We start from the raw sequence: 26,854 nt of genomic DNA, 5'->3' as shown, positions 1-26,854 counted from the left end.
CTAGATTAAAAGCAGCCACCGGCCCCGGAATGGAGTGTATTAGCTCGCCCGCTGGGCCGCGCTGGGGAGAGGCCCACACAGCTGTCATCCCGGCCAAGATTCCGCCACCGCCGGGCTGGATGGAACCGAGGAAAGTTAGCGCTCCCAGCGAGCGAGCGAGCGGCCGCGGTGCATCGGGGGCCGGAGGGGGGGCTGGGGGTCAGGAGGCAGGGGAGGTGGGATGGGTGGGTCCTGCCCGAACCAGGACTCTGCACAGACCGACCTGTGGCTCCGGGGCCGGAGCCCAGGCTGCGGCCACGGCCACGGCCACAGCCACGGTGTGTGTGTGTGTGTGTGTGTGTGTGTGTGTGTGTGTGTGTGTGGCTCCCAGCCTCCCCTGGGCCTTGCTCCGGGCAGCGGGCATTGGCGAATGAGAAGGACACCCGGGTCCCACATTATGTGCCGAGGGCCCCGTGCTCAGCGCCCCAGGGCCGTGCCCGGGCTCCCGGCTCGGGGCCACCCCGGCCTCCCTGGTCCATCGGGTCCAGTGCTGCCACCACCTCGGCTTCCTCCCGGCGTTTTCGCTTTGATTTTTGTTCTTCTGAGGGTGCCTGCTCCTCTGAGCAGACGGGATGCTCTGGCCCCCGAGGCTGCTGGAGGCGGGGGGCGGGGTGTCCGTGTCAGAGGCCACTGACCACCGGAAGCCCGCTGGACACGGCGTCCTTAGAGCAACCAGAACGCCTCGGGCAAACCGAGTGTGTTTCTCCCCCCTCCTTCCCTCTCTCCCTGCCTCCTTCCTCCCTCCCTCTTCCTTCCCTCCCTTCTTCCCTCCCTCTGTCCCTCCCTCCCTCCCTCTCTCCTTCCCTCCCTCCCCCTCCCTGCCTGCCTCCCTCCCTCTTCCCTCCCTCCTCCCTCCCTCTCTTCATCTCTCTCCCCCTCCCTCCTACCTCCTTCCCTCCCTTCATCTCTCTCTCTCTCTCCCTCCTTCCCTCCTCTCTCCCATTCTTCCTTCTTCTTCTTCTTCTTTTTAATATGCTCTTATTTTGCAAAAAGCAAAATGGAGGGGCTATATGAGTCTTTACCAGAAAAGGAAGAAAGACAGGAATCCACGCAGCTGAACCGCCACGGGGATGGCTGGACCCGGTGCCTCAGGCCTCACGCTGGCCGCGGTGAGCGGCGCCTCAGAGCAGTTCCCGTGAGCACACGGCTCCTGCGGCCTGGCTGAGCAGCCGTCAGCTGTGTGTGCGTGTGCGTGTGTGCATGTGTGTGTCTCGGAGGGCGGGGAGGGGCTGTAAATAGCAGGTGCACTTGCTCACTGAGGCAGCACAAACCCAGGCCTGGAACCTGCTGGCGTGCTGCTGGTGGCACCTCCCCTGGGACGCTCTGCTGTCAGGACGAGGCTCCTGTGCCACCACGCCATCGCACCCTCTGCCCGTCGAGGGCTGGCCCCGGGCTTCGCCGGCCGACGCCAGGCCCTGGGCTCCCGGGCAGAGTGGAGACGGGGGTGTCTTTCCTGACGCGCAGTCGGGTCTCCGGCGTTTGCCTGGGTTCCAGCCTGGCCTCGCTGGTGGGGTGGGTGGGGCTCGGCTGCGGGCCGGGGTGAGTGGGCGTGCAGGTCGAGGCTGTGGGCGTGGTGCGCCCTCTCCTGGGCTGTGGGTGGGGCAGGGCAGACAGGTGTGAGGGCCACGGCCCCAGCTCTGGGAGGCAGGCCCCTGGGTGCTGGGTCCGGCTGCTTCTCTTCCTGGCCTCGGGGACCCACGGAATGCAAGTGAGCAATCAGGTCCAGTTCCTCCTGAATCTCGAAGCCTTCGGCCAAACTCCCGGAACCTCAGGTCGACGAGCCTGGCCCCGGAATGCGTTTACTAGTCTGTCCCACAAATGCGCGGCTCCCCTTGCACACCTCCCGCGCGGGGGAGCTCACCCCAGGCTGCAGTGACGGTCATGGGCAGTTTTCTTGGGCCCGTCTAAGCCTGTGGTCTGCAAACTGCGGCTCGAGAGCCACAGGCGGCTCTTTGGCCCCTCAAGTTTTTAGCAGAGGCCAGTTTAGGAGGAGCCTCATTAAGTTAATAACAATGCACCTACCCATATAGTTTAAGTTTAAAAAATGTGGCTCTCCACAGACATGTCCATCGTTGTCCTGTGGATACTTGGCTCCGTGGACGAATGAGTTTGCCGACCTCTCGGTCAGGCGGGGACCGCGGTGACATCTTTCCGGTGTCAAAACATGTGACCTGCCGAAACCGGTGTTGCTCAGTGGATAGAGCGTCGGCCTGTGGACTGAAAGGTCCCGGGTTCGGTTCCGGTCAAGGGCATGTACCTGGGTTGTGGGCACATCCCCAGTGGGGGGCGTGCAGGAGGCAGCGAATCGATGATTCTCTCTCATCGATGTTTCTAACTCTCTATCCCTCTCTTTTCCTCGCTGTAAAAAAATCAATGAAATATAAAAACAACAACAACAAAAAAAAAAAAACAAAACCAGCGGGTGACCTTCCTCTGTCCTTTCCAGGCGAGCTCAGCACCGGCCCGGCTCTGAGCGCTGTCCTTGCTTTCTCCCCTCGCAAGCGCAGTTCCCCCAGCAACGCCCTCCCGCACGATACGGGGCCCTGACCTTCACCGGGGTGACCTCGCCGGTCCCCCCCGGCACCGGGAGCCGGTAGGGAAACTTCAGGGTGTTAGAGTCTCTCGGATTCATACAACCACTAATCTGATAGGCGGGGGTGGTAATGTGTCCTCACACGGCAGAGCCTGTGCCTGGATCGCCCGCCGGGACCCGGGCCGGCAGAAAACAGCCCGCAATTACCGGGAGCCCTGAATTAGGAGGGAGAATGAGCAGAGCCAGCGTGCCTCCGTTTCCGGCGAGTGCTGCATGGATTATTAAATTTATTATCAATAAAGTCATTCACTGGGACCCTCTCCCGCACTTAATGCACCTGAAGTGAGAAATTAGACGTGGGTTTAATTCTGGCGACGGCGGAACGTTCCTGTGCAGCAAATTCGCGGTAATGGGCGGAAGTTAATGCCCGCAAAAGGGAATCAGTGGAGCTCTTGCTATGGTATTGGGGAGAGCAGGTTGGCGTTCCTTCCTCTTTTTTTAATTATAAAAGCTGCAGAGGCACTCGGGTCCCTGGTTCCAGTATTGCTTTCAAAGAACATTGAAAGGGAAGTTATGCATCATCGATAACATGCAAAAGGTGAATGGTGGATGCATGTATGATGTATGCATGTAACGTCTCTGTGTGTATGCCTCGTTATAAAGCGTGTGTGTATCCTATCTAATAAAAGAGTAATATGCAGATTGACCATCACTCCAACACACAATATGGCTGCCCCCATGTGGACACAAGATGGCCACTACAAGATGGCAAGCAGGGGAGGGCAGTTGGGAGATACCAGGCCTGCAAGGGAGGGCAATTGGAGGCGATCAACCCTGCAGGGGAGGGCAGTTAGGGGTGACCAGGCCGGCAGAGGCGGGAAATTGGGGGCAAACAGGCTGGCAGGGCAGCAGTTAGACATCAATCAGGCTGGCATGGGAGTGGTTAGGGGGTGATCAGGCTAGAAGACAGTAGAGGTTAGGGGCAATCAGGAAGGCAGGCAGGTGAGCAGTCGGGAGCCAGCAGTCCTGGATTGTGAGAGGGATTCCAGATTGGAGAGGGTGTAGGCTGGGCTGAGGGACACCCCCCCCCTCCATATATACATATGTATACACCCCCCTAGGGCCTCTAGTATATCCTTCCCTCCATTCATACACACAGAGTTCTGTGATATACTGGGGAATAGTTAGCAATGAGCTGTCTACAACAAAAACATGTCTGCCCTGCCGTGTTTGCCCGTTTCTGTGGTGTAAACACTGCCGCCGCTGGTTTGAGCTGCCGCTGTGGCTGTGCTGAGCCGGGCTAAGGAAAGAAGCAGATCCCGCTGGCTCCTGCTCACCAGTGTTTCCCCTCTGCACGGCCACATCCTGTCTGTGACTGAAGGAGAAGGAGATGTCAGTCTGGCCCTCCGCTTCCTGCGTGTTTCTCCCGAGCACCCAGCCCCGCGGGCGGACCCGCACGTGTGCTTTGCGCACAGACAGAGCAGGCCTCCTCCCTGGGGCCAGGGTGGCTCTCTCTCTTCATTCCATCCAAACGCCAGAGGCAAAACCGCCAGGAGGGCGGAGCGGGAGGGTGAGGCGGAGGCAGGATGGGGCTCGGCTTCCAGGGGCATCGGACACACAGCGTGTTTTCCTCCCGTCTTCCTCCGGCACGCACGGCGGGCCTGCCTCGGTTTCCACCCAGCCGCTGTTCGTGCTTACTCCGCGCCTGCACATGGCGGCGGGCGCGCCCCGGGACTCTCGGCCGCCGGAATAGATGTGCAGAGAGCTCCGTTCTGCTTCTATTCGGTCCCCGATGGCCCCGGCGAGGCCCCGCGGCCGCGTTCGTATTCCTCGCCCCCTGCAGCTCGTGCGCGCCCAGGCCGAACGGAACCTTGACGGTGAGCCTTTGGTTTGCGGGGGCCACCGCTGTGCGGGGCGGGCAGGGAAGGAGCCGTGCGGGTGGGAGGGAAGGAGCCGTGCGGGGCTGGCAGGGAAGGAGCCGTGCGGGTGGGAGGGAAGGAGCCGTGCGGGTGGGAGGGAGGCCGGCCTGGCTGCCACAGTGGGAGCTTCGATCCCAGCCCCAGCGCCGGCCGCTGACGGGAACCCGTGGACGCCGGGCCGGGAGCTGGGCTGCGGGAGGCTGGCTCCCGGCTCCTCTGCCTTTTGGAAGCAAACACCGCCCTCGGAGCTGCTGGGGCCTGGGCTTCATCTGTCCGGGCAGCAAGGGCGCGGGGAAGCGGCTGGCAAGCCTTCCCAGAATGCTCAGGGCCCCGCCCACGAGGGGACTTGGGGCGGGGGGAGTGAGAGGCGGGCGTGACGGCTTCGGTGAAGGCTGCCACCTCTGGCACGCCCCTGGACAGGCCCCCGCTCCGGACAGGCCCCCCCCCCGGGGCAGGCCACCCCCGGACAGGCCCCCCCCTGGGCAGCGCCCCCCGCAGGCCCCCGGGGGCAGGCCCCCCCTCCCTGGCAGACCCCCACTCTGAGATTCATGGTCAGTGAAGGCCGTTGCTAGGCCTCCTGAGTGGGTCCCCCATCCTCACTCCCAGACATACCTTGAGCTCTTGGTGCCAAGACAATTGAGGGAAGAGCAGGAAGCTGGAACTTTCTCCGCTGCAGAGCGCTGTGAAAATAACGTCTCCTGTGGGCGGGAAGGTGGTCACACACACGCTGAGCCTCCGATTTTCGTGGAGGGGTGTGTGTGTGTGTGTGTGTGTGTGTGTGTGTTTAGGGGTGTGTGTGTGTGTGTGTGTGTGTGTGTTTAGGGGTGTGTGTGTGTGTGTGTGTGTGTGTGTGTGTTTAGGGGTGTGTGTGTGTGTGTGTGTGTGTTGAGGTGTGTGTCTGAGAATCCCCGGGGGAAATTGGGCGAATGCCTACTTTAGAAATGTGGGAATAGGTACAGGTGCCTGCCTGGCGTCGCTCAGTGGCTGAGTGTTGACCTTTGAACTCAACCTATGCACCAGGAGGTCACAGTTGGACTCCCGGTCAGGGCACAGGCCCGGGTTGCGGGCTCCATCCCCAGTGTGGGGCGAGCAGGAGACAGTGGATCCGTGATTCTCTCTCATCATGGAATCTTCTCTCTCTCTCTCCCTCTCCCTCCCTCTCTGAAATCAATTAAAATCATTAAAAAAAAAAAAAAAAGCATAGGCGCCTGGGCCTGTCGGCAGGCCCACTCTTGAGCCAGGGGCCTGTGACCCTCGTCCACTCCGGTCACCAGGCTGGGAGATGAGCCGAGGCCCAGGGGCCGGGCACCGTGTCCTGTGCCCCGGGACTCTCCCCGGCGTGGCCGGCGCGGCTCCAGGCCACACTCCTCTCGTGCCGGGTGCCAGGCAGGCGGAGAGCAGTCCGGCGTGGGCGCTGGCAGCTCCGCCTGCTCCCGCCGACACGTCCCCGCCGACGGTACTGAGTTACCGGCCGGCGGTCCCTGCGGTCCCGTTCCAGGAGGTGTTCGCCATAAAGCGCGTGTTGTGGACTCGGTGACTGACTTCGAGGGAGCACCGGCTTTAAATGTTCCTGGGAACACAGGCGCGAGGACGTTTTAATTATAGTTTTTGAGTTATACCAGGTTCTGTCATCACACGGAGGCTCTGTGCTCCCTCGTGGGCAAAGAGGTAGCTGCAGGGGGCTGGCCTGCAGCCCGTGGCCTGGAGGGGAGGGGAGGGGAAGGGAGAGGGGGGAAAGGGGAGGGGAGGGGCCGGGTGTGGCCTCCATAGGCCCCCCCTTCCCAGCAGGAACGCTCAGGGGCAGGGAGCTGGAGGCTCGGGGGCTGGGAAGCTGAGCGGAGGGGTGGGTGAAGACGGTGGGGAGGGAGACGAGAGGGAGCCGGCCGGGGCTGTCGTAGTTGGGACGGGAGCAGGCTTTGGGAGGCTCTTTGTTTTGTTTATGTGTCAGCGCCGAGGGGTGGGACTGAGGGAGGAGTCCACCTGGACAGGGCATGACTGCCATCCAGCTGACGTCAATGTCCGCCATTCACTCACCTTCCGCCATCACCCCATGTCATCCACCATGTCTCCTCCACCCCCTACCCATCTACCCATTCACCCGTCCATCATCCATCCATCCATGTTTCATCCATTCTCCACCCATTCATCCATTCATTCTTCTATCCTTCCATCCATCCACTCATTCATTGACTTATTCATCATCCATCCACCCATCCTTCATCCATTCTCCATTGACCCATCCATCATCCATCCATCCATGTTTCATCCATTCTCCACCCGTTCATCCACTCATTCCCCTATTCATCCATCCATCCTTCATAAATCCATTCATCCATCCAATCCATCCATCCATCCATCCATCCATCCATCCATCCTCCATCCTCCATGGTCCCATCCATCATCCATCTACCATCCATGTTCACATCTGTCTGTCCATCTCGCATCCATCTAGACATTCACCCACTGTGTATCCGTCTGTCCACCTGCCACCTCCCCATCCACCCACCTGTTTGTAACCCAAGACACATGATCGCGTCGGGATTAAAAGCTCAGGTTCTGTGGTCAGACTTCCCGAATGCAAATTCCACCCCATCGCTCCCTAGCGTCACACCCCGGGAGAAGCTGCTGACCCACCACACACCGGCTGCGCTCAGTGCCTGGCACACATACGTGCTCAGTACACGGGGTGGTGTTTCCCCGGACACCGTGTGCCGGCCGCGGTCCCCACGGCCACACTGAGCTCATGGTGCCGCCGGCCCGGTGTGGGGCAGGGGCCTGTCCGTGGGCTGGCGTCCAGCAGGGGTCTGCGCGCTGGGCCATGAGGACTGAAGGCGTGGCCGGTGCCTTCTGCTGGGGGTGCTGTTTTTTGGGGAAATTCCTGGTTTGTTGGCCCTGTGTCCAGGAGGGTCTCTAAAAAACCTTTTAAAACATCATGAACCAAAAATATCAAACATCAAAGAAAGCCGCACTCCCAGGTGAGCTGTCCGGGGCGGGGGTGTCCGAGGGCGCCCTCGGGTCTGGCCTGGCCGCCAGGGGTCCCCACGGTGTCCTCACGGGGGACCCCGCCTTCCGGGGCGCCGCCCGGTCCCCCGGGCTCCGGGAGCCGGGAAGCGCGTCTTGTCTCCGCCGATGCGGGCTGACGCGCCTCTTTTATAAATTCCCGGGCATCACGATTGATTTGGGGCCGAGGACTTCAAATCCGATGTGCAGGCTCTGGGGGTTTCCCGCCGCAGTCATAATGCACTGTCATCCTCAATATCTCCGCCGCCGGCACGCATTCATATCCCGCCGTACCCGCCTCAGGCTGCCGGGCGTGGCTCCGCACGGCCTGGGGGGACGGGGGGGGGGGATACTGGGGGCTGGGGGGAGATCAGGGTGTGCAGAGCTCCCCAGGGAGCCCCAGCGGGTGCTTAGCCCGGCACCAAACCCCACACGGCCTGGGGCCAGGTCTGCCGGGCCGTCCGGTGGACCCCTGGCAGGCGGGTCCCTCCACCTTCCACGGCCCCCAGAACCATCTCCGCCTGCCTCGTGGCCCTCCCTGGGCGGAGCGGAGAGCGCGGGCTCCAGGAGTGGGAAGCCTGGTGGGTGGTCCCTGCCCCCGACCTGTGACCCGGGCATCTTCTCTTGAAGGTTGGCTCGCACCTCTGTGCCTGCGGTAAGCATGCGGCCCAGCCCTCCTCTGTGACAGTAACTGCTTCCGGCCTGCACACCCCCCTCCCCTCCGCTCCCCTCCCGCCTCCCCTAACGGTGCTGACGGGGCTGGGGAAAGTGCGGAGGGCAGCAGCAGATGAAGACATTGTCAGGGAGGCAGGGCGGGGAGCCAGCCTCCTGCCAGGGCGGCGGGAAGGACACCAGAGACTGAAGGTTGGTGGGCGGGGGATGGGGGGAGAGGCAGGAGTGCGGGCCGGGGCCGGGCGGGCCGGGGCGGGGGAGAGGGACCCTCCGGGGTCTGGGAACTCTCAGGGATCCGGCCTGGCCCTGAGGAGCAGGGTCACCGGACGTGGTGGTGGGGGTGCGCGCCCGAGGCCAGGCGGCCCTCCCTGCCGCTCCGGCCCTCCCCTCGGCGTGCAGATGGCCACGTTTGCGGGTTAACTGGAACAGCTGGAGACGCATTATTAGTTCCCTGCTGCTCCTTCATATTTGCGGGGATTTTTTTTTTTTTAACGGCAACATAATTTACAGCGCGCGTGCCGGTGACAGGGCCGGCGCTAAATCCGAGTCAGATGGATGCGGCGCGGCTGCTTATCAGGGAACGGCGCCGTAATTATTGCTTTGTCCCATTAAACGGCATAAACATATAAGCGGGCGCACAAATCGCGGGCGACGCCTCCTCCGGGGAGCGCTAGACAAATTCTAATGCCGCGCATTTGTCTGGGTGGCAGCTTCCAGGGTACGTAATAATGCTGATAAATTCTTCTGTTGCAAGTGACATTTGAGAGCATTCATTTTGATGCCGGAAGAAAAAAAAATCTTTTTGAAGGATGCCCGGCCCTGACCTGGGCGGTGTCTCCAGGACCCGCCCGGGGGAGGCCCCCGGGAAGGTGGGTGTCTCTTTAAGAGCTCGGGGCGGGGGCGGGGAGGGTGGAAGGGGGGACGCGTGTCACCCCCAAGGCCCCTCGCACGCGAGCTCGCCCCCTCCGCCCTCAGCTCCCGGAGGAAGGCGGCGGTACGTCTTCCATGGCAATGACGATAATTAATTTCAAAAAATTCAAATCGATTCCTTCCTCCCTGACACGCGAGGTGGGCGCGGGGACGCGGGAGGAGGGCGCGGAGGGCGCCGTGGGCGGGAGGGGCCGCGGCCTCGCCTCCTTCCCAATTATGCAAATGCGGCGCGGGCGGAGGTCCCCGGCCTCATTAGCGATGCCGCCGGCCCCGAGGCCCCGCCCGCAGCCCAGCGCCTGCTCAGCCTGGCATCTACCTGGCGGCTCTGCGGAGGGCACCCCTCCGCCCTCAGGAGGGGCATGGGGACCGGGATGCTCTGGCCACTTGGGAGCTGAGAGAGAGAAGGAGAGAGAGAGAGAGAGAGAGAGAGAGAGAGAGAGAGAGAGAGAGAGAGAGAGAGAGAGAGATATGGAGGAGAGGGAGAGAGAGAGAGGGAAAGAGAGAGGGAGAGAGAGGGAGAGAGGGAGAGAGGGAGAGAGAGAGAGAGAGAGAGAGAGAGAGAGAGAGAGAGAGAGAGAGGGAGAGAGAGGGAGAGAGGGAGAGGGAAAGAGAGGGGGAGAGAGGGAGAGAGGGAGAGAGATATGGAGGAGAGGGAGAGAGACTCCTTGCCCTCCAAACCTCCAGCCTCGGTGAGCCCTGTGGCCGTTGGGAGTCCTCTTATGGCCCTGGGTCTGTGGTCAGCAAACTGCAGCTCGAGAGTCACATGCGGCTCTTTGGCCCCTGGAGTGTGGCTCTTCCACAAAACACGGCCTGGGCAGGTCTGTTTTGAAGAAGTGGCGTTAGAAGAAGTTTAAGTTTAAAAATGTGGCTCTCCAAAGGAATTTCAATCATGTGCTGTGGGTATTTGGCTCTGTGGACGAATGATTTTTCTGATGCTGCTCTGGACTAGCCTCTGTGGCCCGGAGCTGAGGATCTCATATCCTGTCTGTAAGGTGGTGCCCTGCCCAGCTGACTCCCAGGGCCCAGGGAGGGGTCAGCGGGGGCTCCCGGACCAGGTGCCCCCCAGGCAGTGCAGAGGGAGGAGGGGGGTCCCTCAGGGGCCCAACCACGCTGGGAGCCCTGTGACCTTGGACGGATGGAGGGATGGATGATGGATGGATGGATGGATGATAGATGGATGGATGGATGATAGATGGAAGGATGAATGGATGGGTGAATGATGGATGGATGATGGAGGAATGGAGGGATGGATGGAGGAAGGGATGGAGGGATGGATGGATGGATGGATGATGGATGGAGGGAGGGATGGATGGATGGATGATGGATGGATGGATGGATGGATGATGGATGGAGGATGGAGGGAGGGAGGGATGGATGGATGGATGGATGGAGGGAGAGATGGATGGAAGGAGGGAGGGATGGATGGATGGATGGAGGGAGGGAGGGAGGGAGGGAGGGAGGGATGGGTAATAGATGAATGGATGATTGATGGATGGAGGGCTGGGTGAGTAGAGGGATGGGTCAAATGATGCCAGATAAGAATGACACTGGTGTTAAGTTCACATGGCCGACAGCGGCTGCCTTCTCTCCGCCTGTCTAATCGGGGCCTCACCAGCTGCCTCGTCAGCTCCTCCTGCGATGGGGAGAGGTCAGCCGCCCGCCGCCCAAGGTCAGCCAGCCCGCGAGCGGCGGTCGCTATGACCCAGGCTGCCGGCCGCGTCCGGAGCTGGCACGCGGGGCCCGGCGCCCGCTGCCTCCCGGCCGGGGCAGTCTCTCCGCGCGGGGCCAGCTGGACACGGCGCAGCGGGACGCCGAGCTCTGCTGGGCGGGCGCGCTGCCCGCCGCCCGCGCCCCGCCCCCTGCCGGGCCCCCCTCCCGGCCCCCGAGCCTCCTGTGTCTCTGGAAGGACGGGGCATATTTCTTCCCAGCCCTCCGAGGCCCGGCCGCGCTGGAGGGCTTCATCATTATGCAAATTAGCTGGATGGCTCTGCTCCCGCAGAGGCCTGGGGGTGGGGGGCTGGCAGGGGGCGGCAGAAGGACGGCCAAGCCTCCGAGGAGGCCCTGGATGGAAGGGGGGGCGGGGAGGAGGGGGGCATGGAGACCGGGCTGGTGCCAATGATTCGCCACCCCGGGGGAGGCTGCGGGCTGGGGGCTGGGGCCGGGGCTGGGAGGCTGCCGAGCAGGGGCCGGAGGCAGGCCTTCCTCCCGCTGGCTTTGTGTGCGAGCCGGTCTGGCTCACCGAGAAGGGAAGGGAAGGGAAGGGAAGGGAAGGGAAGGGAAGGGAACGGGAAGGGAGTGTCGGTGGTGATGGGATCTAACGAGCCAGTGAAATACGGGGCTCGTTTGCGGCTCATCGTGGTGCCGGCTGTAAACACTCCCCCATGCCCACTCCTCTCTGTCAAATTAGCATCCAGCACGCCCGTCCCGGCTCCTCCGCGCTCTCCGCGCAGCCTCTCCGGAAGTGGGCGGGACCACGGGGAGGGGGCAGCGATAGGACCCCGGCCTCAGACCCCAGACTCCCCCACCCCCCAAGGCGTGCTCGAGGCCCCTGCAGCCCAGCTGCTCCCCTGCCTCTCTCCTTGCCAAGCCTCCGGCCCCAGCTCCCTCGGCCCCGAGCCTGTCAGCCTGGGCAGGCGGCATCTGGCCCGGGAGCCTGGGAGCCACCGCCTCCCCGGGCCGGCCCTCTGACCCAGCGGAGGCCTGGAGGCGGGGAGGACCCCTGAGGAGGTGATCGGAAGGAGGGAGCGGCCACCAGTCACGGTTGGACAGAAGGCTTTGACATCAGACCCGAGTTCTGCCGTTGGTTGGGGGTGGAAGGCGACCAGATGAGGAACGTCAGTGACGGAGGCATTGGCAGAGGGACGACGGCACATCGGCCCCAGACCTGCCATGCAGGAGCTCCCTAAACCCGGGGAGGGGCTTTCCACGGCCGTGGGCCACGGGGGCGCCCGCACACACAGCCCGTGAGACCAGCCTGTGGCACGAGTCCGGGCGGAGCCGTGTCCAGAATCCCAGCAGCAGAGTGCGTGCGGGCGGTGGAGGGGTGGGGACGGCAGCCCAGGATCAGATCTGATCACCTCGCTCTCTGCCTCCCTCCTTCTCACAGTCCCTGAGGGCCGGCTGCCTCCCACTTCTCGGAGCAGGAGACTGAGGCTGGAGGGCAGTGGCCGCCCAGGGTCGCGCTCGGAGTCTGGGTGGGGCCCGAGCATCCGCTGCCTCCTCCTCAGCCCGTTTTCCTCCTTCCGGAGGCTCCTCCGGTCCGAACGGGGGGCAGGGGCGGGGGGAGGGGAGAGGAAGGGAGAGGGTGGCGGGCGTCCGCTGAGCTGTCCGCCTGCGGTGACGGGCAGCCTCCCGGGCTCTGCGGCCTCGTCCTCAGGCTTAGCTGACCCCCAGCTACGGGCCATCTGACAGCTCCTGGGAACAGGTGGTCCGGGCGCCATCTGGAGCCTCTGATTGTGGTTTCGGGGGAGGGGGCCGCGGGGCCCTGGGGCTCAGGAGAGCGGCCTCCTGGACGCGGCCCCGGCCAGATGGCCAGGCTCGCCGTGGGCACCCCGGGGCACGGGCGGCCGTGGCTGCGCCGGCCAGGCCCCCCCTCCCCCCGGAGGGAGGTTGTCCGCCTCTCGGCCCTCCTTCCTCCAGCCCCAGCTCCACACCTCCCCCAGGTGTGCAGAGCGATGCCCACCGGCCTGGGAGCGGACGGGACACTGGTCGGAAGAGACTGGTCCAACCCGGGACCAGGCCAGGCTGCCAGGGACGGGCCAGGCCGGGCACAGGCGGCGGGAAGGACTCGGGGGCCCTCCTGGGCACAGTTTCACTGGATGCCGGAGGGCAGGAGGGCCCAGTGCTCTTGGCAAGAAAGAGTGGAGGAGCCCTAACCGGTGTGACTCAGTGGATAGAGCGTCTGCCTGTGGACTGAGGGGTCCCAGGTTCAGTTCCAGCCAAGGGCACATGCCTGGGTTTCGGGCTTGGTCCCCAGGAGGGGGTGTGCGGGAGGCAGCCGATCCACGATTCTCTCTCTCATGGATGTCTTTATCTTCCCTTCCTCTCTGAAATCAGTAAAGAAGTATATTTAGAAGAAAGAGTGGAGGCGCTCGGGGGCGGGCAGCCCCTCCCGCGGGGGCACAGCAGCGCCATGCTGCGGCCGGGGAGTTCGGCCGCCCGTCCTCCTGCCGGTCGGCGTCTCGGCGGAAGGGGCCGGCCGGAGGGGACCCGGGGGAGGCGTCTGCACAGTGCTCCTCCTCCTATGTGACCGGATTATTTTCCAGTTGATTTCGAGCCTTTGGCCCCAAGTGGCCCACAGATCAAAAAAAGATAAGGGTCAGTTACAAGGTTGAGCTCATTCTCCGTTGCCACGGCAACCGGCCTCAGCCCCCGGCCCCCGCCCCCCTCCTGGAGGACTACGCCCGCTCCCCAGGTGACGCCGGGACCGTCCACGCCATCAATCCCGCGCCGTCCGAAGGCGGGCCCCTCATTGTCAGGGCTCCGCATGCCGGAGGCCGTCCCCCGGGGCCCAGCCCGTCTGGGAGCCTCTGGGAGGGGGGTGGGGGGTCCCTCCTGGCCGGCGGGGCCGGGGAGGGGTCCACAGGGGAGCCCGTCTTTCAGGATTCATTAGCAGAGTGGGGGTGCCGTGCCGGGGGATCCCCTTGCCTCTACCCCCCGAAGACCCCTCTGATGACCCCGACACCGCCCAGCCGGCCGGATAACAGGAGCGTGTTTCCACCCTCAGGCTGTGTCCCGGCTCCCGGGGCTGTGGGCTCCGGGACAATCGTGCCGTTTGGGGGCCCGCAGGGTGCACTCTGGGGAAACGCCGGTGCCGGCTCAGAGCACACATGGCAGGATCTGGGCAGGGCCGTGTCCCCGGAGCTCAGCGCCGCCCAGACCCACACACACGCCTGTCCGGGCCCTTTCTCGCTCGGCGGGCCTGGCTGTGGCCTGAGAGTCTGCCTCCGGCCGGCTCCCCGGGGCTCCCGTCCGGGGACCACACCTGCCTACCCCGGCGGGCGCGGCTGGGGGCAGCCGGGGAGGGGGCAGGGAGCCCCAAGATCAGCCCTTGTCCCCGCACATGCACCACGGTTCCCGCCTGGCCTCCGGCGAGGCCTGCCCGGGGGCCGTGCTTTCTCTGTGGCCCCAGGTCAACGCCAAGCCCACGTGCCACCCTGCCCGCCCTCAGCTGGCCCGGGCTCCCGCCTGGTGGTGTCTGAGGACACGCGCAGAGCAGCAGCCCGCCCGCTGCCCCGCGCGGCCGCTGCCCGCTCCTCTGCCCGAAGGTCTTTGTTCCCGAGAACAGAGGGCGGAGCCCCCGCCGGCCCGGCCTCCGGCTCCCTCCGGCACCGGTGTGTGGCCGCCTGTCTGTTGGGGTGGCATCCGAGGGGGCCTCTCCCGGGGTCCCCTCTGACCCCCTCGCTGTCCTGGACGAAAGCCCGGCCCCGTGCCCCGTGATCCTCGTCTCCGCGTCTCCGGGGAGGGTCTGAGCCCGGCTCTGGGCCGCGAGGTCTCTGCCGGCCGGATGTCTGGGGCGGGCGTGGGCTCAGCCACCGGAGCGGTGGCATTGACACGCGGTGGCGTTCTTTCCCTGAGCTGGTGACGGAGGCAGCCCGTGGGGGCCGGACTGCCCCCGCGGCCGGGGTGGGGCTGCCTCCTCCCCTGGCTCGGAGAGACCCCAGCCCTCCTGTCCACCAGCGCTGTGGCCGGTTTGGCAGCACTGTGGTTGAGCTGCTGGAGAGGATGGGGTGCACACCTTGTTATCGGGGTGCCTGCAGCCTTCTCTCGGAGGAAGTCTCCTTTGAGCAGACCCTTGAGTGAAGGCGGGGAGGAAGAGAAGGAGGAGGAGGAGGAGGAGGAGGTCCTGGGGCAGAGCAACCAGCCAGCCAGCCGGCGGGAAGCGTTGAAGCTCAGAGAGGTTAAGTAACTTACCCGAGCACACACAGCACGTGGGCCACGGAGCCTAACTTTGTGTCTTCCCCGCCCCTCCCTGCATGGAGGAGGAGGCCCGTGAGGCCCCGTCCGCACAGCCCACAGCCAGTGCCTGGTTCTCGGCCGGAGGGGGGAGGGGACAGGCATTAAGGACACCACCGTGGGGTCAGCTTCCCTCGTGGGCCCGGCTTAGAGAAGGGCCGGGCGAGGCCCGAGGATGGCACCGTGGCCGGCCCCTGGAGCGGGAGAGCTGGGGAACAGTGCCCTGCCCCCGGCACACAGCCCACGGCCCGTGGCCCGTGGCCCGTGGCCCCTCCCGCCCACCGCACGCGGCCCACGGCCCGCTGCCCCTCCTGCCCCCGGTACACAGCCCACGGCCCGCTGCCCGCAGCCCCTCCCGCCCGGCCGCAAATTGCCGCCTCGGAGCGCGGCCCAGGCCCGCCTTTGACCCCGGCGGGGCCCACCTGGGCTTCACCTCCAGCGTCTGGCAGTCCGCGCGCCCCCCTCCCGGCCTTCCCGAGCCCCGTATGGAAATCAGCGCGCGGCCGCCAGGATCAAATGCCGGCGGAGACCAAAGCCGGCGCGGAGGCCGGGGCCGGGCTGTCATCGCGGCACGGCGCTGCCCCACAAAGCGCCGCCCTCGCGCTGACACAGTTTCAGCCGAACGCTGCCAGCACGCTGGCTCGGCTTTAAGCGAAAGCACAGCCCATTATTTCATTTTATTCTTTTTTTTTCTTTTTTTTTGAGAAATGAAGTGTAAAATTAACACTTATTCCTGAGCAGAGCTGAGAGAGAGACACACTCACTGGGATGTTCAGGCCGGCTGGGTGGTTTGGCAGTGTTGATGTTTTTAATTAAAAAAAAAAAAATTAAGAAATCATAATAGCCGGCCAGCGTGGCTCGGTGGCTGAGCGTTGACCTCTGCACCAGGAGGTCACGGTCAGATTCCCGGTCAGGGCCCAGGCCTGGGTTACGGGCTCCGTCCCCAGTGTGGGGGGTGCAGTGGGCAGCCGATCGATGTTCATCTCTATCATTGATGTTTCTCTCCCTCTATCTTCCTCTCTGAAGTCAACAACAACATATATTTTAAAAATCATAATAACTCGGTAGAGGCCTGGCGCCAGCCCCCGCTCCTGGGGCCCGGGAGTCGAGATGGGGCGCCGGGAGCGGGCGGGAGCGGGGCTGCACGGAGTGGGGCTGCGTAGCCCGCTTGAACTGAAGGCAGGGGTCTCGCTGGCGGGTGCCGGTCCTGTGCTGTTAGAACAAACAAAAGGATCAGAAAGGAGGGGTCTGACCTCGCAGAGTCCTGGGCCCCTTGCCCGAGTGCCGGGGTCAGAAAGGACCGGAGGGGACGCCAAGATGCACCCAGGGCCGCTCTGCCCGGCCAGGGGCCGCCGTCTGTGCTGGCGCTGACACCTTCTGCCTGGAGGAGGTGTCTGGGTGGACACCCTCGGATGGGGAAGGCTTCAGAGCACCCCCCTCTTCGTCCCCCTGCCCAAGGCTGTGCTGTCGGCCGTGGTCAGATTCTCCGAGCCCTCGCTTTTCTTCTCTAGGAATGTGTGTTCCCCAGCCGGCAGCTTATAAACAGGCATAGAGTCGCCTGTACAGTGTCTCTTTCACACACCCTCCGCCTCCTGAAGGTCCGAGAGGTGTCCCCATTCTGATGGGAAGGCTGTGTGTGAGGGTGCTGTCTCCCACTCATTCGTTCATTCATTCATTCGTGTGTTTTTTGTTTTTTTTCTAATTACTAAAAGATATTTTATTGATTTTTTTTTTTTTTTACAGAGAGGAGGGGCAAGGGATAGAGAGTTGGAGACATCGATGAGAGAGAGAAACATCATTGATCAGCTGCCTCCTGCACATCCCATGTGCCAGCAACCAAGGCACATGCCCTTGACCGGAATCGAACCCGGGACCTCTCAGTCCACAGGCCGACACTCTATCTACTGAGACACACCGGTTTCGGCCCTTCATTCATTCGTTTTTCATTCCTTGAATCCGTTCTCTGTGCCAGGCACCGAGAAGCCCGGTGTGTGGGGCCGGGGTGGGCCGGGGGGTCTCGGCGGCAGCCCCCCACATCGGAGGCCATCTCTAATTACGGCGACGGTCCCCCCGCGGGCAGAGGGGGCGTGCGCGGGGCCCGTGCGGCAGCGTGTGGAGCCCGCCCGCGTCCCCGAACTTGTCAATGAGCGCTGGTCCGCCAGGACCCGGAGGAGCCGCCGATCTCCGCCGGATCTGCGCCGGATCTCCGCCGGGGGCGGTGGCCTAGTTGCGGGGCTCCGGGGGCGGACACACCCCCGGCGGAGCCGCCAGTGGGCTATGTGGGGCAGGCCCGCGGCTCGCCCACGTGCGCCTGCGCCGCTGCGGCAGGGTGCCCGCGGGGGCCGCCTGCTGTCGCCGCCAGCCCCTGCCAGGGCCCGGGGGCCCGGGGGCTGGCGGCGAGCCTCAGCCCATCTGTGCGTGCGTCTCGCTGCCGGCGGAGCCCCTCTGCCACCGGATGCCTGCCGTTGCGGGCAAACCGGAGCACCTGGCGCCTTCGGTGAGGCCGGGCCCCCGGGAGCCGAGGGGAGCCGCGTCCTTGGCTGCCCCAGATAACGTTCTCGCTGAGGCACACGGAACCGGCGGCAGCACGTATGGAGCGCTTGCTGTGTGCGGGCGGGTCAAAGCCCCGTTTCTGCCCGGCCCGTGTGGCTCAGTGGCTGAGTGCCGGCCCCAGGCACCAGGAGGTTCGATTCTTAGGACACGTGCCTGGGTTTCCGGCTGGATCCTCAGCAGGAGGCGTGCAGGAGGCAGCCAATGGGTGTTTCTCTCTCATTCGTGTTTGTTTCTCTCTCTTCCTCGCTGTGAAATCAAGTATAAAAAATTAAAAACGACTGAAACTGGTTTGGCTCAGTGGATAGAGCGTCAGCCTGTGGACTGAGGGGTCCTGGGTTTGATTCCGGTCAAGGGCATGGACCTTGGTTGCGGGCACATCCCCAGTAGGAGGTGTGCAGGAGGCAGCTGATCGATGTTTCTAACTATCTCTCTCCCTTTCTCTCTGTGAATAATCAATAAAATAGATTTTAAAAAATTAAAAACAACAACCGTTTTCTTTGTAACTATTAATATTATTAGCTTATTTAGACCTCACATCAACTATAAAAGGAGGATGGTGTTTTTGGATGGCGGTAACTTCTTTTTTTTTTTAAAGCCTTTATTTTGGGGGTCACACTGGTCAGAAGACCACGGGGTCTGTGCCAGCCCCTTCCCTCCTCACAGCACGTAGGGCAGGGCTGGGTGGTCCTTATTCACCACAGGAGCTGAGGTTTGGAGGAGCCGGGGTTCGAACTCTGCCCTGCCGATTCGGGGCGGGGCTGTGAGGCCTGGGCTCTGGACGGGGGCGTGACGCGGGTGCTCAGGGCACCCCCTCTCCCCTGGGGGCCTCTGAGAGGATGATTGGGGTCTCAGCAGCTCCCAGGAGGGGAGATGGAGCCAGGTTCTCCCTGGGAGCCGGACAGGGTGCCTGGCCCCGTGTGGGAGCCCCGGGGCAGGCGCCTGTTAACAGGACACAGAGCGCTCACTGCGTGTGCTTCTGTGCGAGGCCTCCAGGGGGCTGCCCGGCCCTCTGAGAGGAAATCCCAGAGGCCCTGTGCAGTGTGGGTCCACGTGCCCCTGTGCCCTCACCCCTCCCTGCCCCGGCCCCGGCGCAGTCTCACCCCAGAACTTTTGCTTTGAGCAGTGGCACCTCCTGTTGCCGATCCTGTGAACCATCTTTGTGTAGACCCGTTTGCCTCACCCCTAGAATGGGGGACAGCGTATCACCTGTTCTGTTCCCCCTCTACTGCTCCCGCCCCCCTGGAACCCCCAGCCCCAGGGGCCTGGCACAGAGCACCTGCTCTGTGAATATCCTATTGGGATTTTAAAGTCCTGGCTGGACCCCACCCTCTCCATGTGACAAGGTCTGGGCTTCGGGCCTGCCACTGGGCCTGCAGGACAAGGGCCTGCAGATGGCGCCTCAGTGCCAGCTCTTGGGAGCCAGTCCCCTGGGGCCCGTAAGCTGGGGGTGGCGGACCATCTGGGGCTGGGACAGGGATGGGCGCCTGCAGCCCCACACCAGCCCTGGTTCTGGGGATCGGGGCAGGGCTGGGGTGTGGCGTGGTGTGTGGGGCGTGGCTCTGCAGCGAGGGGAGGGGCGTGGCTCTGCAGGGCGGGTTGTGGGGCGTGTGGGGCGTGGCCTGCAGGTCACTGACCTCCGCTTCCTTGCAGAGGAAGGCATCAACCACGAGTGTAAGCTGTGCAACCAGATGTTCGACTCCCCGGCCAAGCTGCTCTGCCACCTCATCGAGCACAGCTTCGAGGGCATGGGCGGCACCTTCAAGTGCCCCGTGTGCTTCACAGGTACGGCCCCCCCACCCACCCCGCTCCCACCACCCACCCACCCCGCTCCCACCCCCGCTCTCACCCCGCTCCCACCCCCGCTCCCACCCCACTCCCACCCCCGGTGTGTGCGGAGAGGGAGGGACCGCAGCATAGGCGTCCGGCCTGACAGAGACCCCAGCCCCGCTGCCCTGGGACCTGCCTGGCCTGCCCCCTGCGCTCTGCCTCTCCTGGGAGGCCACAGGGTGGCTGCCTCCCCTCAGCCCTGTGAGTCCTCCCCGGCCGCTGTGAGTCCTCCCGGCCCGGCCTCACCCTCCGCTTTGGCGGCCTGGGCCCCAGCCTCGCCCCCATGACCGTGCGCTCTGCCCGGCAGCCGAGGCTCTCCCGGCCACGCCTCCTCCCTCCCAGCTCACCCCGCGCTCCCTCCGCTCCGGCTGGAGAGGTCAAGCCCCCGGGCTGGCTGGCGGCCCAGGCAGGCGGCTGTCCCAGCCCCGGGCCGATCTCGGGGGCTCTGCCGGCCCCCCTCCCGCTTCCCAGATGGCAGCCGGTGTGCGCCGGGGAGCCCCGCCTCCCCCTGCCTCCCCCAACATCTGCGGTCTGCCAGGCAGAACCCCACCCTGGGGAGGGCGCCTGGCGGGGGGGCCTCTGAAGTGCCCCCCTCCCCCCACACAGCTGCTCCAGGCCGCCTCCTGCCCGCCCCACCCCCCCCCCCCCCCGCGCCTGGGCGCCCACACCGGGAAGCTGGTGGGTGGGTGACCACCGGGTGCCAGGCCTGGGGAGAGGGCTCTGCACACTCACACCCTCGGCTCTCCCCGCCTCCGTCTCGGAGCCCCGGGTCTGCTGGCCCAGGACACGGGTCCTGTGTGTGGGGTCAGGACGCTGACGGCCCTCAGCAGCAGGCCTAGCCATTCTCGGGTGTCCAGCCCCTTCCTGCCCCAGGCATGGCGCTCAGCCTGTGTAAACGCCAGTCTCGGCCCCGCCACCTGCCAGCCTGAGGTCTGGGGCACGCCACTGCAGTGCTCCCGGCGCCTCAGTGTTCCCCTCTGTAAAATGGGGACAGCGGCAGTGCCAGTCTCAGGGGCCTGGGCTCTAGGCACCTGACGGGCGATGGCATTCATCGGCCTCATTGCGTGCCGGTCCATCTTCTAAGCACCTCCTAAGGAATCCCAGTGACCCTCCCAGAGGCTCCGTGAGCCGCACCCTCGAAAGGCCCCGCTTTTCAGACGAGGACACGGAGCCAGAGAGGGCACGTGGCTTGCCCGAGGTCGCACAGCCCGCAGGTGGCAGAGCTCAGCCTCCCTGGCGTGAGCCCCGGCCGTCCCCGTCTCCCCCCCCCCCCCCCCCCCCGCCCCGTCGGCGGCCGGTCCAGGCTGGGCCCCCCTGCGGTGGCAGGGCGGCTCTCGGCTGGGCCGGGGCCGGGGCCGGGGTCCCGCCCGCGCTGATGCCCTGTCCCCCGCAGTCTTCGTCCAGGCCAACAAGCTGCAGCAGCACATCTTCGCGGTGCACGGGCAGGAGGACAAGATCTACGACTGCGCGCAGTGCCCACAGAAGTTCTTCTTCCAGACCGAGCTGCAGGTCAGTGCGGCCGCACACCCCCCCCCCCCCCCGCGGGGCTCTTAGGGCCCCGCCCACACCGGGGCCTCGGGGGCAGCCGGGAGGGCGAGGTCTCCTGCTCAGCACCCCAAGGGGACAAGTCTGTGGGCATGGAGCCGGCGGATGCCCTCCAGGCTGGCTGGCGGGTGGGGTGGCTCGGCCTCGGCTGGCCCCGCTCGGTCAGGAGGGCAAGTGCCGAGCGGGAGCCGGGCCAGGGGTCACGTGGCTGTGCATTCTGTGAGCTTCGTGGGCCCCGCGGTGCCAGGCCCCCTCCCCGGCGGAGTGCGGAGCTGCGGTGTTCGTCCCATCTGTCCGTCCTACGCCCTCCCCGGCCGCGGAGGGCCCCGGGCCCCAGGACGGTTCCCGGGAGCTGCGGGGGCCTGGGTCACCCCGTCAGCCTTTAAGGCAGATCCTCGAGTGCCGAGGACCTCGCTAAATTATAGCCCTAACGAGTCCCTATTTTCTGCAATTACTGATTTTAATTACAGCCCGCTTAAATGTGCAAGTGTTGTCGCAACGCCAAATCTATGCAAATAATGGCTTTCGTTAAGTGGCTCAAACAGCAATTTGCCGGGTTTTCGAGAGGAGGGTATTCCAACCGCGGGAGTTCCCGTCGCCGTCGCGCTGAGGCCGGGGCCGGCGGGCAGGGTGGCTTCCCTCGCGGACACGGGGGTTCGTGTGCAGCCGGAGCAGCCTGGCTGGTGTGGCCCCGTGGCCCTGAGGCCCCGTGGGGATTCCGGGAAGCGACTGTTTGTAGGCGGAGGTGACGCGGGCTGAGAGGTCTTGAGAAGATGCAGGGACAGCGGCTGTGGACATAGAGGCCAGACGGTGAATTAGCTGGCTGGCGTGGCTCCGTGGGTGAGCGTCGACCCCTGCACCAGGAGGTCGCTGGTTCGATTCCCAGGTGTGCTGGGTTTGCAGGTGTGATCCCCGGTGCAGGGTGAGGTGGGGTACTCCTTGGTGAGGGGGTCGGGGAGAGCCTCTCTGAGGAGGTCGCATCTGAACCGAGGCCTGGGTGCCGAGAAGGAGAGCCCATGTGGGAGAGAGCCGTGCAAAGGCCCTGTGGTCAGGGAGCTCGGTGTGCTGCTGGGACGGAAGGCAGAGTGCGGCTGAAGCAAAGAGAACGGGGCTGGGGAGGGGCTGGCAGTGGCCCGGTCACGGGGAGGTTTGCAGGGAGCCGAGGCTTTGGGGTTTTACCCCGTTGCCGTGGGAAGCCCAGCAGGGAAGAGGTATTATCTGACCTGGACGGTGCCTCGGCATCTGAGACAGTGGTCGGCAAACCGAGGCTCTCGAGCCACAGGCGGCTCTGTGGCCCCTGGAGTGTGGCTCTTCCACAAAACACCACGGCCTGGGCGAGTCTGTGTTGAAGAATCGGCGTTAGGAGAAGCTTACGTTTAAAAAACGTGGCTCTCCGAAGGAATGTCCATCGTTGTCCTGTCGATATGTGGCTCCGTGGGCTCATGAGTTTGCCGACCACGGGGCTAAGAAGTTTAGTCTTTGAAAGGACACTGCTACGTGGTGAGAAGTCACAGACGTGGGCGGAACCACTGACAGGCCACATGTTTGTAGCCAGAACATGAAAAACAAAACTCAAAGCTCGCGAAGGGTGACGGGGAGGGGACCCACAAAACGTGAGCCAAACCCTCAGGCTTCCCCTGCCAGGTGTGGGTGCTCCGGCCCCTGTGCCGGCGGGAACCGTGGTGATAAGCCACCGCGACTTACACCACACGAGCCGCGGCCACGCCGCGCGGGGCCGGGGGTGGACGAGCCGCCGGAGCGCCCAGACGTGGCCGATGGGAGTACAGGGGCCCAGCCACATGGCGGCGGCGGGTTTGTGAGCTGCTTCTGCAGAGAAACACGCGTGTGACACGCCACCTGGCGGCCCTCCTCCCGGCTGCTCCCCCGGAGAACTGCAGACACGCTCCCACAGCCGCCAGGAATGAGGACAGAGCGCGCCTCGCGCCCTGTCTGTCTCTCCGAGGGCAGAGGGCGGAGGGCGGAGGGCGGAGGGCGGTGAGGGCGGAAGACGGAGGGCGGAGGGCGGAGGGTGGAGGGCGGAGGGCGGAGGGCGGAGGGCGGAGGGCGGAGGGCAGAGGGCGGAGGGCGGAGGGCGGTGAGGGTGGAAGGCGGAGGGCGGTGGGCGGAGGGCGGAGGGCGGAGGGCGGAGGGCGGAGGGCGGTGAGGGTGGAAGGCGGAGGGCGGTGAGGGTGGAAGGCGGAGGGCGGAGGGCGGAGGGCGGAGGGCGGTGAGGGTGGAAGGCGGAGGGCGGAGGGCGGAGGGCGGAGGGCGGTGAGGGTGGAAGGCGGAGGGCGGAGGGCGGTGGGCGGAGGGCGGAGGGCGGAGGGCGGAGGGTGGAGGGCGGAGGGCGGTGAGGGTGGAAGGCGGAGGGCGGAGGGCGGAGGGCGGAGGGCGGAGGGCGGTGAGGGCGGAGGGCGGAGGGCGGAGGGCGGAGGGCGGTGAGGGTGGAAGGCGGAGGGCGGTGAGGGTGGAAGGCGGAGGGCGGAGGGCGGAGGGCGGAGGGCGGTGAGGGTGGAAGGCGGAGGGCGGAGGGCGGAGGGCGGTGGGCGGAGGGCGGAGGGCGGAGGGCGGAGGGCGGTGAGGGCGGAGGGCGGAGGGCGGAGGGTGGAGGGCGGAGGGCGGTGAGGGTGGAAGGCGGAGGGCGGAGGGCGGAGGGCGGAGGGCGGAGGGTGGTGAGGGCGGTGAGGGCGGAGGGCGGAGGGCGGTGAGGGCGGAGGGCGGTGAGGGCGGAAGGCGGAGGGCGGAGGGCGGAGGGCGGAGGGCGGAGGGCGGTGAGGGCGGAGGGCGGAGGGCGGTGAGGGCGGAGGGCGGAGGGCGGAGGGCGGAGGGCGGAGGGTGGAGGGCGGAGGGCGGTGAGGGTGGAAGGCGGAGGGCGGAGGGCGGAGGGCGGAGGGCGGTGAGGGCGGAGGGCGGAGGGCGGTGAGGGCGGAGGGCGGTGAGGGCGGAGGGCGGAGGGCGGTGAGGGCGGAGGGCGGAGGGTGGAGGGCGGAGGGCGGTGAGGGTGGAAGGCGGAGGGCGGAGGGCGGAGGGCGGAGGGCGGTGAGGGCGGAGGGCGGAGGGCGGAGGGCGGTGAGGGTGGAAGGCGGAGGGCGGAGGGCGGTGAGGGCGGAAGGCGGAGGGCGGAGGGCGGTGAGGGCGGAAGGCGGAGGGCAGAGGGCGGAGGGCGGAGGGCGGAGGGCGGTGAGGGTGGAAGGCGGAGGGCGGAGGGCGGTGAGGGCGGAAGGCGGAGGGCGGAGGGCGGAGGGCAGAGGGCGGAGGGCGGAGGGCAGAGGGCGGAGGGCGGAGGGCGGTGAGGGTGGAAGGCGGAGGGCGGAGGGCGGTGAGGGCGGAAGGCGGAGGGCGGAGGGCGGAGGGCGGAGGGCGGAGGGCGGTGAGGGCGGAGGGCGGAGGGCGGTGAGGGCGGAGGGCGGAGGGCGGAGGGCGGAGGGCGGAGGGTGGAGGGCGGAGGGCGGTGAGGGTGGAAGGCGGAGGGCGGAGGGCGGAGGGCGGAGGGCGGTGAGGGCGGAGGGCGGAGGGCGGTGAGGGCGGAGGGCGGTGAGGGCGGAGGGCGGTGAGGGCGGAGGGCGGAGGGCGGAGGGCGGAGGGCGGTGAGGGTGGAAGGCGGAGGGCGGTGAGGGTGGAAGGCGGAGGGCGGAGGGCGGTGAGGGCGGAGGACGGAGGGCGGAGGGCGGAGGGTGGAAGGCGGAGGGCGGAGGGCGGAGGGCGGTGAGGGTGGAAGGCGGAGGGCGGTGGGCGGAGGGCGGAGGGCGGAGGGCGGAGGGCGGAGGGCGGTGAGGGTGGAAGGCGGAGGGCGGTGAGGGCGGAGGGCGGAGGGCGGAGGGCGGAGGGCGGGGAGGGCGGAGGGCGGAGGGCGGAGGGCGGAGGGCGGAGGGCGGAAGGACAGGTCCAGGCATTCTCCCGGGCCGGCTCAGGAGCTGCAGGTGCCACGGGAGGGAAGCCAGACTCCACGGGCTCGGCCTGGGTGTCTGTGTCAGCGGTGCCCCGGGAACGGGCAGAAACGCTGGCAGGGAAAACAGAAGGTGCAGTAGGTGCGGGGCTGCAGGTGGGGGCGGAAGTGGAGGAGACTTCACAAGGTTCTCCTCACATGCAGGCAGCGAGCGCCCCCATGCACACGCATGCCCACATGTGCACACACGCACGTGCTTGCATACTCTTGCACACACATGCTCACACGCACATGCAGGCCCACACCGAGTGCTCGCCGTGCTGGCTGGGCGGGTCCAGCCTCACTTCCAGGAGCCCCAGGCCCGTTGGCCAGGAAGGGCCTTGGCTGGAGGCAGGCAGGGGCGGGCACCGGCGTCGGCAGGTGTGTTAGCGCCGTCAGGAGGAGGGGACTGTCCACGTGCCTCCGCGGCCCTGAGACTCCGGGCGTGGGCGGAAGCTCAGAGTGGCCCCGGACTCTGGCCGTCCCAGGTCAGGGGCGAGTTCCCTCCAGCTGGGCCTCTGGACGGGAGGGGTCCGGGTGGGTTTGGTGCCAGGAGCGGTTTCGGGGTCCTGCTCCCAGCACTCAGGCACCCCTCCCTCTAGGCGGGGACACTCAGCCTCACATGGCTCGGCCGTCCTCCGTCCTGGGTCCTGGTGTGGGAAGGCGGCCGCACCACCCGGCCCCTGTCGGTTCCGTGGAGACCTGTCTTCCTCTGTCTGTCCCTGTGTCCGGACCCCGTGGGGGTCGGGGGGCGGGGCGGGGCTGGCTGGGGGTGAGACAGGCTGCAGGCCACAGACTCCCTCAAGGTCAGGGCCGTCGGCCTGAGCGTCCGGCCTCAGGCCTCGGCAGATGGAGGCCTGGGGCTCTGGGCGCCCTGCCAGGGCCGGGCTGACCGAGAGGAGGGGCGGGCCCCGCCATGCCGCCCAGCTGTCCCTGAGTCCCTGCGGACAGTCCGTGCCCGCAGACCCTCATCGCCTTCCTGACGGCTCCCCTGAACCCCGCTCTTCAGCATCACGGGGGAGGGGACAGGGAGCGTGCCTATCGCCAGCCTAGCCGGGCCAGCTCTGGCATGCTGGACGGGACCCGCCCAAAACAGAGGAGAAAGAGAACAGCCCCCCAGCCCCCCACCCCCCCGGCAGGTCCCCGCTGCGGGCCAGAGCTCGCTCTGAACATTTCGCTTGAACTGGTCTCAGCACAGCCCTGGATGCACTCCCGGGCTGACAAGGGGACGAGGCTCGGGAGGCGCGGGCGCGGCCCGAGGTCAGGGCACGGCAGAGGCGCGTGCGCAGAGCTGGATCGGGCGGCCGCCGAGGCCCAGAGAAGCCCGAGGTTCGCCCGCTGCCGTGTGCGTGAGCTAATAGATTCACGCGGGCCTGCGGGGCCGCGCTATAAAAAGCCTCGGTGCCGGGGGACCGGGACTATTTTCGTAGTTGGGCCACGCAGGTAGCACGGGCTGCAGCGGCAGCGGAAGGCGGCCCGGGTGAGAGCGCCCGGGGCCCCTGTGGGGAGCTGGCCCGGGGACCGCGGCCGCTGGGCAGGAGCCGGAGGCCGGGAGCCGGCAGACCTCACACGGAGCCCAGCTCTGGCCAGGCCTCGGGGCAAGGAGGGTTCATGCCAGTCCTGGAGGCAGGGTCCGAAGACCTCAAGCTCCCCAGTCCCCTCCCCAACCCCGTCCCCCCGCCACACACACACACACACACACACTTACACACACACACACACTTACACACACACACACACACACACTTACACACACACACACACTTACACACACACACACATACACACACACACTTACACACACACACTTACACACACACACACTTACACACACACACACACACACATACACACACACACATACATACACACCCACACACGCGGGCGCGCGCGCGCCTACAGGGACGTGGGGAGCACAGAGCTGGCTGCCGGCAGACCTCAGGGCGGGGCCGGGGG

At 65.9% G+C, this 26,854-nt stretch overlaps 1 protein-coding gene across 2 annotated transcripts in view; it reads left to right on the top strand.

Moving 5' to 3' along the window:
• ZNF423 (zinc finger protein 423) overlaps positions 1–26,854 on the top strand; it is a 172,613-nt gene that overhangs the window by 130,495 nt on the left and 15,264 nt on the right. For both annotated transcript variants that reach the window (XM_084905458.1, XM_084905457.1), the window contains 2 exons: positions 19,252–19,383; positions 20,822–20,937. In XM_084905458.1, coding sequence (XP_084761584.1) covers positions 19,252–19,383; positions 20,822–20,937 — 248 coding nt within the window. The remainder of the gene's footprint in view (positions 1–19,251; positions 19,384–20,821; positions 20,938–26,854) is intronic.

This window comes from Pipistrellus hanaki, assembly GCF_964339955.1.
Source record: "Pipistrellus hanaki genome assembly, chromosome: 15".
Taxonomy (NCBI): Eukaryota; Metazoa; Chordata; class Mammalia; order Chiroptera; family Vespertilionidae; genus Pipistrellus; species Pipistrellus hanaki.
Note: the sequence above shows the minus strand (reverse complement) of the source record. Positions and strands in the feature narration are given on the sequence as shown.